This window comes from Epinephelus moara, chromosome 19, assembly GCF_006386435.1.
Source record: "Epinephelus moara isolate mb chromosome 19, YSFRI_EMoa_1.0, whole genome shotgun sequence".
Classification (NCBI taxonomy): domain Eukaryota; kingdom Metazoa; phylum Chordata; class Actinopteri; order Perciformes; family Serranidae; genus Epinephelus; species Epinephelus moara.
The window spans coordinates 18,768,814-18,787,752 of record NC_065524.1 but is presented as its reverse complement, the minus strand read 5'-3'; the positions used below and the strand labels follow the sequence as shown (position 1 = coordinate 18,787,752).

Below are 18,939 nucleotides of genomic sequence, written 5' to 3'. Positions count from 1 at the left end.
TAACCACAGTCTAATATATAGTGCACTATCTAGCATGTAGGTACGGTATTTGCTTGTGTTAATTTAAAGAAAGCTGGGAAAAAAAGCTTATTTATGCTTGCATGATAAGGTTCATGTAAAGAAGGTAAGTTGTAATCATTATGGGGGTGGGGGGTGGCAGGAGGACACATATGAGACTGGTGGTACGGGGGTCCTCAGCCAGGAATTTTTGTGCATTAAACACTTAATTTCCTGCATTCTGGTGAATTTCATTGCATCAATTTCATGCATCAATTTTAGGTCTACATGTAAAAGCCCAACTAGGGAGAAGAGCTGAAAATTAGCAATAGCTATAAACTCTCTGTGTAGCACATCAGTCCCATACAATCAACAATTTGTATGTCGATGATTTACTGAAATAAGTTTAAAAAAAATTAATGTGATTTAATTTTCTAAAGGAGGCTGCTGGCTGTTAGTAATCACCGTGCTAAAACCAATACTGCCAACTTACTGGACAATTTTCACTGTTTATATAACTTTGACATTTTGATACATGTAAGGAGTGCACTGTTCCAGGGGTGCACAAGGATCCAGGGTATTAAAGTTGGGATTTGTCTTGTGTAGTGAGCTTTAACTGCACCTCTGTATCACTGTAGAATCAATTCTCTGATCAACACTGGACAGACAAGCTTCACAAGGTTATATCAAAGAGCAGTGTTGTTGTCAAGACCACCTTAACCATGACCAAGATTATGAGGGGTCGAGACCAGGCCAAGACCGAGACCAAGGCAGGGCGAGACCGAGTCAAGATCAAGTCCCACACGGCATGACACACTAATGATAAAATGTGAAACATGCAAACAGGAGGCACTCCTCAAATTGATCTGAAAGATCCACATTTCCATAAAACACCCACAGACAACAAACACATATTTCTCCTCATTCACCTCTTTCATTGCCATGTGTGTATGTACAGGCATACCATAAGAGTAAAATAATCAAAAGGCATTGCAGAGGTGAATTTTATGTGTGGGAATTACTTTGTTTTATGTGCGCATATACAAACTCTACGGAGCTAAAATCAACTTCATCATTTTTATTCAACACTCCTTTTTGCACAGGCAATTTAGTGATATCCCAGACCGCATTTATAGAAGACCTAGTATAAATGTGGTCAATACCAAGACGAGCCTGAGAACTTCAAAAAGTGGTCTTGAGATCGGTCTTGAGACCAAGACTAATCTCCAATACCACAATATTTTCAAAGAAACCATGACACACTACTTTGTGGATAAAAGCGCATTGAACATAATTACACTGGGGAGCACTGAGCACTACATATGTTTTTAAAGTATTTAAATAGGTCAATGTGCACATTTAAATGAACAGTTTTGTTTTGTTTTTTTAATTTTCTTGTTTTTAGACTTTTCAAAAACTGAGTTAAGCAATTTAGTTCCTTTATAATGGCAGTGGCTAAATAGGAATTAAATTGGTGAATTTGATTCACTTTGATTTTGTTCATGCTTTCTTTTTCTTCTTTTCTCTTCTTTTTACATGAGTTCTGAACAAACACTTATATTTTACAAAACGTGATGGCTTTTGTAAGACTTGATTGGTATGGTGCAGAGATCAACCACATAAATCTGGAAAGGTGTATCATTCTACAGTCAGAAAGAGTTCATTTTTTATTCTTCCTAGCTTTTATATTATCTGCCCTTGATGGCTTCTTAACAGTGATAAATTCTGTATTTACACTGGGTACTTCTGCTCTGTCTACACAAAGACATCCTGACTTATTAAAACAAGGCTATTAGTCGTGTTTAAAAAATCACGGGCAATAAAATGTTCAAAACTGATTAAAATGAGTGTTATTTTTAAGACAGTGATAGTGACTTTGCCGTTGGAATATCATGTAATGGAGAGGAAAGTAGGAGAAACATATCTTACCGGACTGTGACTGGGACCCATCTGTTATTATTGATGTTCTGTCCTGCAGCTGCATTCAACACATGACTGCCACCACACCCAAGTTGAGCAACAGGGCTTCCATCTTGAAGGAACACATGCAGGAACTGATCCCCAAAGTTCTGCTCCTGAGCTGAAATGGTAAGCAAATATGTTTAGTAAAGAGGCTCTTTCTCTTGTATTGCCAAATTCAATACATTATGTATGCTGCAAATTTATGACATTACTTTAGACTCTCAAGATACTGAATACAAAACAAGTCTCTGCGGTGTGTGTGTAATGAAATAAAAGTGTTTCAACAAGCAGATGATGGAGATATGGTTAGAGAGAAAATGGTTTGACACGAGCACAGTGGTAAGTCATTATATTATGCTCAGGGTCAATTCCAATCCATCTGCCCTGCTAAGCAGCAAACAGGTGCTATATTGCACCAATTTAAGCAAGAAGGACTCAGAGGAACCAAAACATACCCAGCGAAAAGAATCTGATAAATGTCAGTGTGTTGACCACAAGGTCACGCTTGTTGTAATCGATACCCGGCAAATGGAGACCAGACGGAAGATTCCTGCCTACCAACAAATGCCATTGCACAGCCGATGGTATGCCTTTGTTGAGATAGGCAGACAGAATCTCGTTTACATTGTTGTGTGCTCCACATAACCAATACGTCTTTAAGAATAACTGATAACACAGATCTTCCACAGAACTGATGGAATCTAAATGATCTAAAGCCTCAAAGGACATCTTCTGTCCACATGCAACACCACTCTACTTTTAATTAAGGCACTGAGCTTGGTTGGACCAAATGTCATGCAGGTCAGTCACTCTTTGCCAAGTGACAAGTAACAAGACAACAGATAAGACAATAACCAGACAGAACAGTACCCAAAGGGCTTAAAGAGAGCTCATTTAAAAGGTCTGGAAAACCACCATCAGGTTTTACAGAGGTACAGAGAGAACTCTCTACTGGATACTTCCACTTGCAAGGGCTTGTCGGAAATGGTTGAGAGAAGGTGGAGAGGGTAGAGAGGTCTGACTAAAAACCAATCCCGACTGAAACACTTGAGACAAAAAGAGATCGTTGTTGCACAACCTGTTCTAGTGTAGTCTCGTGCTGCCAGACCTATCTCCACAGCAGTGTCAGCACTAGTGAAAGGTCTGGAAGCACCAATTATCATTCTGCTACAGGGGAAAAATGCTCTGGCTTTTTCGTATTTTTCTAAACTAATCACAATCATCTTGGGTGATGCTAAGGTCAGGATTCAGTGACTGCTCTTGCAAAATACTGTTGGGGGGAATTTGTCTTGGTGGAACATTAGCACGTGGGGAGACAAGCACTGTCATTAAAAATGGCAAATTTAATGCAAACGAAAACAGTAAAAAACATATGTTGACTTTGTGATTCAACTTTTATAATCTGATTATAAAAGGCAAACCTAATTTGATCATCAGTATCCTAGAGGTGAAGCCTTAATATACCTAAAGCTTTGAAGGAGCTCACCTGTGAAACCCACAGATGATTTGCGAGCTGGATGTGGCTCTTGCAGAACATTATTACAACAATATCAGAGCTCACGTTAAGTTGAATTATTCGGTACATTGGTGAAGTCATCCAGGCATGACGCTGCCTGGATAAAAAGATGTGGCAAATGAACACATACTGGCCACATAAGAAAATGGACTGGTCATGGATCGGCCATGAGACTTTTGCAAGACGCAGTCTGGGCTTTTCTCGAGGTGCCTTCACAAGTTGTTTTATTTATTATAGATCTTTACAACAATTCACCAACAGAGCAAAGCAGGCATGCCTTAGTACAGTAGATGATCCAAATCTTGGTCAAAACTTGTTAGCTGGGAGGTTGTTTTATATTCCCATAGCGGGATTTTGAAAATGGTGATACGCAGATAGAAAAAGCTGTTCAATGGCATGCTTATAGCCACAGTCTACACCCAATGAGTCAGACAATCTCTAGTAGATCCTTCATGAAAGTAAACACGTCTCCTCTTCCCTCACACCACCTGTGGAAACTGAAAGGATGGACAACAAAGCACATGTTGGGGAAGCTATCTTGGTCTGATAAAGTACTGTTCACCTTTGATAATGATTTACAGTACAGTGCATCAGGACTGCACCAATATGAGCTGAACATCTCTGTGTACCACAGAGCCATCATGCTGTCTGTGGCTACTAGGATAACCATCAGCTTGGTCAGACTCCCACACAGAGAAGGGATTTGCACTAGCCTTTATGGCTGTGGCATTCATGCAAATATATCCAAGTATGGACTGTCATGGGTTGGCAGAGGGCAGGTAGTCTGCCTCAAGGAAAGAAAGGAAAGATCCACATCTGTCCACCTAAATTGACATGTTCCAGTAGTGGTTACTCTAATCTACTGATCTTGTTATTAAAGTTTCTTGCTTTCCATAAGGGAGGTGAAAGGTAACAAGCAGGAGACTGTCCACCCAGTTCCTTACACCATGGCTGACAGGTACAGCAGGTCTGATCCAGCCTGGTTACCAGGTGCTGTTTGTGATGTGGCAGGTACAATCACAGCTGTAGCAGGAAAGTCACATGACAAGAATGATGAAAAACCCTGCATCTTTTTTCCCTCCTTTTCTATTCAATGGTTGGGAAAACTTCCTCCATGCTCCAAATAGTCTTGGCTGCAAAACAGGAAAGTGAAGACCAGAAACTGTCTCTGTTTACAGCTAGTTTGGGCTGCAAGACAGGATGTCATTATTAGATATGCCACTTCCCAGACTCCAGTAATACAATGGGAGCTTCTGCTGGGTTTTCACAGAGTCTCTTGCAAGTGAGACAGTGCAGTGGGGGAGCGACAGACAGCAACAGCATTAATCCTCCCACACAGGCTACAAGGGTCTTCGGGGGGAGATGGAGAGAGGGTGCACACTAGTCCTTCACTGCTGTCTATGAGGACATGAGAAGAGGGCAGGCAACATAAGAATGCAGCTCTTCAAGGAACACAGAGAAGGAGAAAGAGCCTGCCACTCTTGTGCCACTGTCAGGGAAGACAAGGTTGCAGAGCACAGGGCAGAACGGGAATATTGCCCTGTTAGAAAGACCTTCAGTGCTTCAGCTCTTCCAACCAGGCATATATCACAGCTGGATTAGGGAAAATGACAGAGAGCCAAAAACCCAGAGGGAGCTACTGAGTAGGCGCAACACTTGCATTGTTGACCCTTTGGATTTCACAATGACAATGATAATTGAGCCAGGGCTGTAAGAGGGATAGGTTCCTGTAGCTCACTAGGCTAGGACTTGGACAGAGGTGTGTGGGCTGTAGCCTTGAGTCTTCACAATGTGTGTGTCACCTCTGAAGTAACGGCATGGGTGGAGGATTTGGCCACCACATGAAAATGGTGCAAAAGCTGAGCTTGTTGTTTCAAGGCTGCACGGTAACTGATATGAAAGCTCTCAACAATTCCTCCAGGGTAAGAAGGGCATCCAGAAAATCCCCATCTCTTTGTCGGTGGGAGGCTATGCTTAGCTTAATATGCTGCACTCTGATACTGCATTCTCTAAGCCGACTTGCAGGTCTTCCCTGTCATAGGACTCAACAAGGATGCACTTAACAGGGCCATATTACTAACCGCTGTTGCAAAATGGACCACAGGAGGAATATCTTGTTCAGATAATCCACCGTTTCTTTATGCTTGTTCTATAGTAGCGAAGGACTTCTGCTCCCTGATAAAGTAGCAGCAGCAGTAGGGACAAAGAAGGAGGCCAAAGTGTTATTCACTGGAGTGAAAATATGTTTTAAAACGTTTTTATTTGCTTGCATCATTTTGTAAGTTTACATCCTACTTGACAGTCTGTCATTCAGTAGTTTTATGTCTATAAAGGTTGAATTTGTATGGGAAGTACCCCAGGGATCAATGCTTGGTCCCCTGCTGTTTAGTTGGACCAAAGCTGCCAGCAGACCATATCATCCAGAGACACATCTATTATTATAGTTATATTACTGACACTTAGTTGTACATATTCATGTCTCTTAAAGAAATAAAAACTGATGTCCAACATGTCCCTGTAACTGAACAACTACAAAGATATGGATTTATTATTAGTGCCAAACCTAAGCAGCAGCAGCAAACAGGTTCTTCTGTTGGACTTATTAATTCCCACACAGGTCAAAAACCTGGATGTTATGGTGAGTCATGTTTGCAACATTACCAAAACTGCTCTATTATAAAACATCACATAAAGGCTTCCTGCTACATGTAGATGGAAATAGATAAATTAAATAAACAAGTTACAGTTTTCATCTCTTGTTGGTTAACTAGTTCCATTGCTCTGCCTACAAAGACAGTGGGCGAAAAACAACATTTGATCCCATCTCACCAGTCCTGAGATTTCAGCATTCACTTCCTGTTGATTTTAGAAGTGATTATAAAATGTAACCTTTTGGGTGAAAAACCTTGTGTGGCATTTACATGTACTGTTTGTACACTTCTAATGGTCTTTGCTCCTTTGTAAAGTAATTTCACTTGGAATAAAATGTACATTTATACAATCTCATAATAATAATAATAGTACAGAGCACTCAAGGACACCGTACAAGACACAGTTAAAACACAAGCAGCAATGTATCCATGGATCATAAAATCAAACAATTCTATAATATGAAATAAAAGTTAATAAAATTACTAGATAAACATCACAGTTATAAATCCTAGGTATAAAATCATCATCAGTGCAAGACTCAATATGTGTGTCACCATTAATCAGACCGAATATGCCAGCTTTAAATGGTGTGTTTTCAGACGGGATTTGAAAGTGGAAAGGGAGTCAATATTGCGAATGTCATAGTTTAAGGTTTTGTTGTCTTGGACTACTATATATTTAAAGGTGTTTCTAATTTTTTGGCTTCCCTGTCTACATACAGCTAGCAATGTTTACGTAATGCAGTCCAGTTCAACACCATCACTAAACGTCCTGATTTAATGTCGAATTCAAACTGTGTCGGCAGCGCTCTGGAGAACAGCTGGAGAGCATAATACATTTCAGCTTCCTGTGTGAGGACCAAAATGAAGTTGCACCAGAATTTTCTTTCACATATTTGTCATTTGATATTTCTATAATTACCGTTTTGGTTACAGATGTAATTACTTCTTTGCATTCCACAACCTGATGGCATGCTTCTACTAGGTAAACAGTAATTTGTCACATTTTTTTGGTAAACACTGCACCTTGTCATGGAGAAGGAGGGTCCACTGAAAATATCTCATGTTCCTCTCTTGCAAGCAAATCTTTAGTTTGTGGCATGAAATAAGGACATCTAGTGATTCTTTCTTATTCAAAGAAACTCCGCTCCCAACCTTGACTTCCCCCTCTCAAATTATTATTTTTGACACAGTAATTTTTTGTTTGTGGTGTGTGAGAGAGATATTTTAAAACCATTTTTCAGATGCGAGGGGAGCTTTTTCAAGAAAGCTCGAAAATATAATGGAAACACCCATCAAATATGTTATACTGCCAAAAACATTATGTCTATCAGGGACTGTTTTCTGGCAGCGCATACATTTCTTGTGGCTGAGAGAAGGAACAACTTGAAATGCAACTTGAGGTAACAAACAAGCAAAGGGGCAATGTTTAATGCTTTCATTTGATGCTTATTTTCAGTGGAGGAGGATTATGGCTCTCAAGCAGGCAGCGGGTCTCTCCATGTTGTTTGTGACGCTGGTAGGAGCAGAGTGGCAGCAAATGAAGTCACCTTGAACACTGGGAGACATTGAAATGTTTAAGTCTGAGGTTTTCCCACTGCAGTGAACCCACAATGGCCAAATATATATATATATATAATTTTAATATTTCTTATTTATTTAATTATTTAAAAGGTTATTAGCCTACTATTTGCTATGTAAAAATATAGTGAAGTTACGCCATCATGAGCAGATAATGAAGTCACGCTACCTCTAGCTGCTAGCTAGCAAATTTACAAAATGTTTAAGTAAATTGCAGAAAATTCCTCAATTAAAATACACCCACTTTATTAGGTACACCTGTTGAACTATTGATCTACTGATCTCAAGATGATAGAAAGGCAACAGTAACTCAAATATCCGCTCGTTACAACCAAGGTATGCAGAAGACCACCTCTTAATCAACAACACGTCGAACCTTGAAGCAGATGGGCTACAGCAGCAGAGGACCACACTAGGTGCCACTCCTGTCAGCTAGGAACAAGGCTATAATTTACACAGGCTCAGCAAAATTGGACAGTAGAAAATTGGAAAAACCTTGCTGGGTCTGATGAGTCTGGATTTCTGCTGTGACATTCAGATGGTAGGGTCAGAATTTGGTGCAACAACATGAAAGCATGGATCCATCCTGCCTTGTATCAACGGTTCAGGCTGGTGGTGGTGGTGTAATGGTGTGGGGGATATTTTCTTGGCACACTTTGGGCCCCTTAGTACCAACTGAGCATGGTTTAAACACCACAGCCTACCTGAGTGTTGTTGCTGACCGTGTCCATCCCTTTATGACCACAGTGTACCCATCTTCTGATGGCTACTTCCAGCAGGATAACGCAACATGTCACAAAGCTCAAATCATCTCAAACTGGTCTCTTGAACATGACAATGAGTTCACTGTACTCCAATGGCCTCCACAGTCACCAGATCTCAATCCAATAGAGCACCTTTGGGATGTGGTGGAACAGGAGATTCACATCATGAAGGTGCAGCTGACAAATCTGCAGCAACTGTGTGATGCTATCATGTCAATATGGACCAAAATCCCTGGGGAATGTTTCCAGCACATTGTTGAATCTATCCCATGAGGAATTAAGGCAGTTCTGAAGGCAAAAGGGGTCCAACCCGGTATGAGCAAGGTGTACCTAATAAAGTGGCCAGTGAGTGTATTTTCTGTACATTTCAAAATTAGAAATAAAAAAATGAACACCTATAAAACCAAAACATGTTTGTGTGGATAAAGGACATGAGAAACATAATTATGCCTGGCATATAATTAGTTATCATTATTATAACTGCTAAACTACTGATTCAATAGAGATGGGAGAGTTAATGAATGCAGCAGCAAAGACAACGAAAATCACAGACGCAACTTCCCTCTGCAACAATAAGCCCTTGTCTCCTTTTCAAAGCATTTGTTTACGCTTAGCGCCATAACTCATTTGTTGACAAATATTATTTACTATCGACGTCAATGTTGCCCCATCCTTTATTTTCCTATTTTTCTTCTGTAAGGATATTGTTCCCCGCTGTCCCCATGGCCCTGTTACTCCTGCACCGAGCCTAACAGAGCGTTCGTCCTTTTGTCAGTGCCTGTCACCTGTTCTCTCTCTTGCTCTCTCTCCCACACTCTCTCCCCACCTCCTCGTATTTTCTCTTCTCGATCTGACAATTGAAGTCCAGGGGGAGACTTACATGTTTGCTTCGGGGAGAGGTGTAAAAAGGGAAGCGGAGAATAAGGAGCAGGTCTGGCGAAGAGATTCTCCGCATCTCAATGCATGTCTTTTGGTTCTCTTCTGATTAACTTTGTCTGTTTGATCTCTGGAGTTTTCTTTTCAGTTCCTATCCTCTGATGTGAAAAAGACGGTGCACTATGAGCCAGGAAGCATTACTAGATAAAAGCCACTGTGCCCTCTATATATGCTTTCTGAACATTCATCTCCTTTCATGACAAGGCGCACAGTCTGCTTTTTGGCTTCCCTATGCTGCAGCGGTGAGATATTGTAAATACGGGTATGGAATACAGAGCAGAGTAGACTTAATTGAACTGACCAAGCAAAGCGTGAATATGTTTCCTTATTTACTTAAGTGTTAACACTGGATCTTGTGAGTGAAGAGGGCATTGTGTTGTCACAGCAGTCATTACTTTTCAAACTAATCTACAGAGTCAATCTGCACAATCTAACCCACTTGACACATATCACATCTGATAACTAACTTCAGGCATTTTTCCAATGTGATCTAACTCCACTGAGATGCTCCTCATCTCTCCCTGATGAGGCACATTTTTCTTTCCATTTTAAGCTCCAAAATAAAAAAAAAATCATATGCAGGGAGAGTGTCCCACTGATTACTTTTTATTTATCTCTACTACTAATAAATGTATGTATTAAACATTACAGAAAATATAATGCCTTTATTATTACAGATCTGAAATGTTCTTTGCTGTTCATGTCCAATTATAAATTGCAATATTAAAGGAATGACTTGCATTGTTTGGTGTATTTCTTAGTTTGTAAATGCAAAGTCTTCCACATATAATGTCTGTCTTTTGACAACTGTACAGGTATCATCCATCAAGTGCTGAACAGAAACTCGGGGTAAGAACATGACTGGGAAATATAAACCTCAGTTCCCTACAGCTGTATTCCTTTTGTTCATGTAATGTGCTGTTTTTCCAAACGCATCCCAAAACAAGCATTAATTCAAGTACGGGGTAGCGTATGAAAAGCTTTGCTTTGCAATTAGTCTGCTGCTCTGTTCTCAAACCTATCATTTCATAGTTTCAAGTATTTCTTGGGTAATGTCTTCTAAACTTTCCAAAACTCAAGCCGCTGAATCCAACGGCAAATGATTATCAGGCTAGTGCAAACACACATAAATATAACAGGCCTAATTACTCATATTTGAATGGAGAAATGTTCGTATCTTTTAATTTATATCGCAAAACTCCTGCACCTAATTGGACACCGTCACATCATTCTAATTGGGCACCTGTGTCAGACAGGATCCTGTATAATAGTCTTAAAACTGATAGTACCTATGCCTATGTGTATTCAAGGCTTCACTGACTGACCTTTCAAATGCACCAGCCTTATAAAAAGCACTAATTTAGAGTCCTATTAGGTTCTGAGAGCTGGCTAATTAATAGCTCCTTAAATACAAAGATTTAAGTCTTTGGTGGAACACTGAGGCACTCAGCAGCCATCATGGGAGGCCAATGTCAGCTCAGAGAGAGAAAAGTCAAGCTATTATTACTGCAAGGAATGCAAAACTGTTTTATGGGAAAAGTTAAAAATGTATTGTCTTTGCACACTTTGAAATCTAGAAATTGGATTTTTCCCCCTGTAAGTTAAAAGTGCAGATGTTACTACTATTATTTACAGAAAATATGACATTTAATGAATTAAAGGTACGGTGTGTAAAATGTAGGGGCATGTTTTCATTAGATAATCACCTGAATATAAGATTCATTGAGTTTTCGTTCCCTTCAAATGAGGCATGTATCTACATACAGAGCGGGTCCTATCCCACGTCCGCCATGTCTCTACAGCAGCCCAGTAACTGTCATAGCATAGGTGCGGACATTTCCAGTAGCCTCCCTGTCAGCTTTGCTAAATTTATGCTAAATTTAGGCTCTTATGTCTATTTTACAAGTCTTGGTGGTGCTTTTTGTGGTTAGCTTTGGATGGTGGTGGCGTGCAGCTGTGAGTCACTCATCAGGATGAGAAAATCAACTCATCAGTCTCTACACTCTCTGCCTGCTGACTTCAAGTTAGCTAGCTGCAAAGTAGCCAGGTCAAGGTTTTCAAATGTATCCATCAATAAACACTGAGGAACGATTGAGCAGAATTGGGCACCAGCTGAACTAACACCTTAGAAGCCATTGTGAAGGCAAGGGAAAATAAATTGGACGACATCTGTGCTGCATCAGTTTCCAACGGGATATCAGGAACTGTAATTAAGCAATAATGAAACATGGACCATTATAAAGCTGCAGCCAAGAATGTTAGAAGACGCCCAAAAAAGGGACAAAATTACAGTGCAGAAGTTAAAGAAGCTGATGGGATCACATTTCACTGGAATTGTACCTTGCATAATTCCATGTTACAAATAAATAACTGATTGAATAAACAAATCAAGCACTTGCTTTAGAAAGGGCTATACATGTTGGCCACTGTAGTTCTCCTTCACACACAGTACACAGGAGAAGTTTCAGTTTTGCAACTTCAACACTCGACGCCAGTAAACCCTGCACACTGGATCTTTAAAATGACTTCTTTGTAATTGCATGCAGTGACACTAACATCGCATTTGGGTTTTTTTGAGGGGGCATTTACACTTGGATTTAACCTTACTGCTCACCACCAAACATCGTCAGTGACTGGGGCCAAAAAATCAAAATTTACTCTGAACAAGAGGCCAGGAACCTGCAGACAATGTCACATATACAGGGTTAATCTAGGTTACACCAGCAAGATGAATGTTGTGATGTCTGTGCCCGGTTTGTGCAGAATAAATCACCCGTGATCGCCACACAATGCATGGTGAATACACTTTCTGTTGGACTTGCACCTGACTTGCTGTGGTGTCACGTGGGGATGACGATAGCCTCACAACATCAAGGTGGCTGCAGTTTTTAGAGCGAGGAGCCGCAAATGCGGTCCACCGAGAGACACAGTTGGATGTTTTTTGGAGTCATTAGAGGACCCGCAGCTCCAGGCATTCATGCAGTGGCTTCACCCCAAAGCTGGCTGGTGCTTAATATATGCATACATACTATGAACAGATGTATAATACACACAAAGCTGAATAAATGGAACAGAGTTCTCATGGCTCAGCTTTCTCAAGCCATAAAAAACACACTCCTCTCCTCCCAAAACAATGCTCTATTGTTAAGAGGGTATACTCAGTGGCTGCTGGGCCTACATATCCAAATCTCCTTCTGTAACAAAAGAGAGTGTGTATGTGTGTGTGCGCAGGTGCAGGAACAAAAGATCTGGCAGGAGGTAGTTGTGCAATGTAGAGCTCACGGTTGATGTAAAGGGTCAGCCCAATCCGCACTCCCCATGTGACCGACCAGCTCTCACCTTCTTATGAGGACTCCTTTGTTCGCTTTTAGGTTATAGCTCAGATCGTCATCGTAGAAACAACAAAACAGACGGCTCACAGCTGTCCACAGACGGCAAGGCTATTTGTTGTCCTTCACCAGGGTATGGTGTACCTTTCTTTCCCACTATATTCTCACATCACATTTTGGTTGTGGTTCAAAGTATTTTTTTGGAAAGCATGTTATGAATGTCCTTAACTAAAAAATGGACCCAGACGTATATTAACTAGCAGCCAGGAGAAAATCTGGTCCAATTCTCTCAAAGATTTTTAAAGAAAACTGAGTCTCAGTGCTTCCTTGGCTTTCTCCTGTAGCCTTGGAAACACAGGATTCATCTTTGTGTCCCATAATTCCCCGCAATAGCAACAGATGACTCATGGTGCTGGTGTCCCCAGGTGCCTTCCTTCTGTCAGTCCAGTAATTTTTACTATTAATATTTGGGATTGGGAAGTGCATGTGTTTTAAAAAAATATATAAAGAAACATCACAGGCAGGGTTTTTTTTTTTTTTAGCTTTAGTCTACTCTTTTACCCGTCTATTGTGTAATCATCCTCTACACCGTGAACCTGCTATTGAACTTCATCAATTCAGATTTCATTCTGTGCTTTCTTGTTTTTTTTTCCTCCCTGCCTTTTAAATGGCAAAATAGCTGTGGCCAAGTATCCTGCTTGCTATCACTCAGAAGCTATTTTCAGAACAATCAGAGACTGGTGAACGCAGCACAGACAGACAGAACAGAAGAGGTCAAGCGATAAAATAACAGTGATAACAAGCGTGGCAGCAATCGATCCATCAGCTATGGGTCTGCCGATAATTTAGCCTCAAGGGTTAACAGTCAATATTTTGGGGGTTCTGGCTAAGCAAGCTGATATCCAGATATGAATGGATACTGGAGCCAAGATTTCCTCTTCCATGTGCCAGTTATTGTTCACACAATCTCTGATTCCACTGGCTATCGGTTTGACAACGATTTAGCTGCTGAGTAACCTCTATTAACAGATATCTTTATATGAATGCAGATGATTTTTTAAATAAACCTAATAAAAACCTAAATTTTCTTCAGACGATAGCCGATGGGTTCCAAGGTTGCATTTTGGCCGATACATCCTTTGCTCTCCACTCGGGGTGGGAATCTCTAGAGGACTCAACACAATACAATAGTATCACAATACTTAAGTCAGGATACGATATAATTGCGATATGCTGAGTATTGCGATACAATATATTGTGATATACTGCGATTTATTACTTTGTTTCCCAACTGCCCCCAAGGGAAAACTTTGTCAAGATCAATTTTACCTCATAACATAAAGATTTCTGTCTGTTCATCTGACTTTAATCATTTTTATTGCAGCAAAATGTGATGCAAAGCAAACAGACTGAGCAACACCGTCATAAAATCTGTTGGTGCCTCCAGCTTTGTTTTGATGAACTTCCTGCCAAATGCTGCTGACTGAGACCTCTGCTGACCTCACCAGGAGGATCAACTATTCTAGTACCAAATTGTGTATCAAATGTGTTTTTGCAGAAATTAATTATGTATATAATAAAAGATCGATACTTGGCGTTTGTGTATCGATACAATATTACCACGTAAAATATAGCGATACTGGGCTGTATTGATTTTTCCCCCAGCCCTACTCTCCACACATGTTTCCCTGCAAAGCCCACATGAACGTGATTGGTCAATAAGACTCTGACTACAAACAGAAACTGAAACGTTTCAGAAAAAACCCCATCTTGACCCGTTGCCTACAACTTCTTCCCTGGGTCCAGACCTCAGAATCTGCACACTCCACCGAGTTGATTGATTTGTCTGGCATCATAACATAAAACCTGGTTTCTCGGTTGAAATAAACACAAATCAGCAGTTGGCTGTGGATGACATAGACGCTGCTAGCGAGGCCTTTTAAATCGACAAGTCTTCTCAGTATCGCCCAGAATTGCAGGTTTTTTCTTCTGTTTTTTTACTTCACTCTGCTGCACTCTTAAACCCCCACCCAAACAGGTATGTTGGCATGGCTACGCATCAGTGTGGACTCAAAATGACGTTTGATTAAGGAAGATATGTTGGTATATGGTGACTGGTTTTGGAAAATCGATTCTTCCTTCACCATGGAAATCGGTTAAAGTGGACGCAGTGTCAGACGAAAGATGGAAATGGAGTATAACCAGTTGATAATTCTGTCTGATATCAGGCAACACAGATTCTGCATTCATATGCAGATATCCGTTTATAGAGATCAACATGACAGGAACAAGGGGGGACGTTTTTCAGGCAGCACAATGCCTGTTATTTATAACATGTCTAGACAGCATTATACAGTGTAGACTAGCCCTTCTCTTTTTAGAGGCTTACATCACAACAGAAATATATGTATTTTTGGTGATCAAAGTTTATTGTCGCTGCACTGAATCTGTTTCACCCACAGATTGTTGAATGGAAGTTTTGAAGACACTTATCCACAGATAACTATTATAGGCTATATCATAGTCTGATGTTTTTAAGATGTGCTATTTATTTTCTTGCTAAGTGTTAGATGAGACACTGACACTATTTTCATGTCTGCACAGTAAATATGAAGCAACAGCCAGCAGCCGCTCAGCTTAGCTTAGCATAAAGACTGGAAACAGGTGCAGTAGCCTTGTGGAGTCTTGTATGGTTTTCAAGGAAGTCACTGCATCTGGCCAAGAAATACTCTGGTTTATAACCCTCACAAAACCATAATGTGTTGTCTTCATACTTGAACTACTGCAGATTAAACCAATGAGATATAAGATGTTAATTAGTGAGCTTTGGAGGTGTTGGTAGGTTGATTTTGTTACCTTTGGACAGAGCCAGGCTGGCTGTTTCCCAATTTGTCAGTGTTCATGCTAAGCTAAGCTAACTATCTCCTGGTTGTAGCTTCTTACTTTATGCACACGTGAGCGTAGTATCAATCTTTTCATCTAAGTCTTGGTAAAAAGTGAATACATGTATTTCCTAAAATGTTGCAATATCCCTTTAAATAAATCAAAGGAATATCTTCTCCGGTGAACTTGGTGAGCATCCCCACTTTATCAGTATTCACACTAATACCTGGGCTACTTATTGGGGTGATTAAAGGTTGAACAGATTTTTCAGATATTGCCAACTAGGATTTTTTTGCCTAAGAAATATTTTGTCTGTTATGCACTCCAGAGAGGATTTAGATTAGATTAGTCTCATTTGGACCAAGGATTATGGTATGGAAGCAAATCGTGACTAATATTTAAATTAAAATGTGTTTGCAGAAATGCTTTTTCATTTTAAGAATGTGGCTGCATTATTTCACTCATAAATAAAAGGAAGAATCAATCATTCTATTTACATTTAAATGTTCTTCTTCAAGACTGCTCATTCTTTTACTTAATTAAAATGAAAAAGAAAAAGTCATTTGAGATTTAATTTTCAAAATATGCCCCAGAAAATAGATACCAAAATTCAATTTGAAATGTAAAATTTGAAAATTAAAATGCATTTACAGAAATGCTTTTTCACTTTAAGAATGTGGCTGCATTATTTCACTCATAAATAAAATGAATAATCAATCAACCTATTTGCATTTGCCGCTCTTCTTCAGCTCCGTGCTGACCATGGTGCTACCCATCTAATACGGTAGGGGGCGGTGTGCACATTTGATATATGGATGCATCACAGATCATGGCGCTCCCTGAGATTGTGCTTTCTAAACATTGTAATTTCCCAAAACTGAATAAATACCACACATAGCAACACAAAACTGCTTTGCTAGCTCAATCAGGTTGTAACTGAGATATCTGGACTGTTTATTGAGGTATGGAGTTAATACGTCTGCTGACTTGACAGTCATTTAAGCTAGTAGCAGCTACTTATACTTATAGCTTATACTTTGTAGACATCGTGATCATGGAGGACCTCGTTTTTGCACACCATCATGAGTTAAAAATGGCTTCGGATTCCCTCAACTGGCATTTTTGTAGTTGGATTGCCGATACATTCAGCTTGAGCTTATACTTTTAGACACCGTGATTTCCCAAAACTGAATAAATACCACACAGTCCAGCAACCTTTCCGGGGGAAACCCTGTGACATTGACACGTTAAATAATTTTCATACATACAAAGCTGCCTAATATAATTTAGATCTGCCCTGTAAAAGTGTGTGTATAGCACACTGAATGAGTGTTAGGTGTGAAGAGGACCTTACAAGTGAGCGCATTGTGTTTTCTTATGACAAGCGGTAATAACATCTTCGCACAAAACACTCATTCAGTGCGCTATACACACACTTACAGGGCAGATCTAAATTATATTAGCCTAAATATTTAAGATGATTACTTATGTATGCAATGATTTATTGATATTAAATTGTGCTAATATTTAGATAAATATATAGATAATATAGATAAACATACAGTCCAACAATTCCTTTGATCAATGGATATTTTTTTGCTTAAAAATTTAATGCAGAACAGCAAGATGGCATGATGCAATTTAATTTCTATCATGATCAAGATCATGCTGAATTAATAGTAGTGCAAATATATCTATGAAACGTATAGTTTACAAGGGTCTTTGTTGACTGCAGCTTGTTAGCTATGGCCTCCAGGCTTATTACACACTGATGTCAACAGGTACTCCATATCATATCAGTTAATCTTAGCTGTGCATAATTTATTAATTTCACGATGCAGCAGATTCAATATTTGACAACCATATTTTATGGGTTAGAATCAAACCAAGGCAGCTTTGTATGTATGAAAATTATTTAACGTGTCAATGTCACAGGGTTTCCCCCGGAAAAGTTGCTGGACTGTGTGGTATTTATTTAGTTTTGGGAAATCAAAATGTCTACAAAGTATAAGCTCAAGCTGAATGTATTGGCAATCCAACTACAAAAATGCCAGTTGAGGGAATCCGAAGCCATTTTTAACTCATGTTGGTGTGCAAACATGAGGTCCTCCATGGTACGCTTTGAACACTTTATTGACTTACAAAAATGTTAAAAACACCTACAAAAAGCCGGGTGTAAAAAAGACTTAAAACGAGCTCGTGCAAAAGGACAAAAATACTACGATTATAACGAAAACCCATTCACTCGACACACACACAGACACGGTTGAAAAACTGTGTGGCCTCCCCTGATTCTCATTCCCTGACACTGATCAACTGTGACTCCCCTATCTAACCTACATGTGACTGATCACCACCTATGCCCACAGCTGTGCAGGTAACCCGTAGCAACCATAGTGCCTACCATAAACACACCCACATTCACACACACACAAACATACACAAATCTAAATTGGCCGCAACACTGAGAGACACGTCACCTGCTACTAGCTTAAATGACTGTCAAGTCAGCAGACGTATTAACACCGTAACTCAATGAACAGTCCAGATATCTTAGTTACAACCTGATTGAGCTAGCAAAGCAGTTTTGTGTTGCTCTGTGTGGTATTTATTCAGTTTTGGGAAATTACAATGTTTAGAAAGCACAATCTCAGGGAGCGCCATGATCTGTGATGCATCCATATATCAAATGTGCACACCGCCCCCTACCGTATTAGATGGGTAGCACCATGGTCAGCACGGAGCTGAAGAAGAGCGGCTACTGACGTCACTCTCCTGCGCCGCTCAGATTGCCAAATCATTTTCGAATTATGGGCACTATTTTGCAGGGCAGACCACGAAAATGAAATAGCAATGTCTTCTTTGTTTTCTTTTTGATTATGGCATAAAATATGCAGTCTTGAAGAAGAAAATGCAAATAGGTTGATTGATTATTCATTTTATTTATGAGTGAAATAATGCAGCCACATTCTTAAAGTGAAAAAGCATTTCTGCAAACACACTTTAATTTTCAAATTTTACATTTCAAATTGAATTTTGGCATCTATCTGCTGGGGCATATTTTGAAAATTAAATCTCAAATGACTTTCTTTTTCATTTTAATTAAGTAAAAGAATGAGCAGTCTTGTAGAAGAAAATTAAAATGCAAATAGGATGATTGATGATTAATTTTATTTATGAGTCAAATAATGCAGCCACATTCTTAAAATGAAAAAGCATTTCTGCAAATACATTTCAATTTAAATATTAGTCAGGATTTGCTTCCATAGTATGGCACATACAGAACAAAATGTATATTTGTCTTTCATAAACAGCAAAGC

At 39.6% G+C, this 18,939-nt stretch overlaps 1 protein-coding gene across 1 annotated transcript in view; it reads right to left on the bottom strand.

Annotated features, from left to right (window-relative positions):
* Window positions 1-18,939, bottom strand: part of eys (eyes shut homolog) — a 366,564-nt gene that overhangs the window by 60,102 nt on the left and 287,523 nt on the right. The window contains exon 43 of the mRNA XM_050070471.1: window positions 1,927-2,077. Coding sequence (XP_049926428.1) covers window positions 1,927-2,077 — 151 coding nt within the window. The remainder of the gene's footprint in view (window positions 1-1,926; window positions 2,078-18,939) is intronic.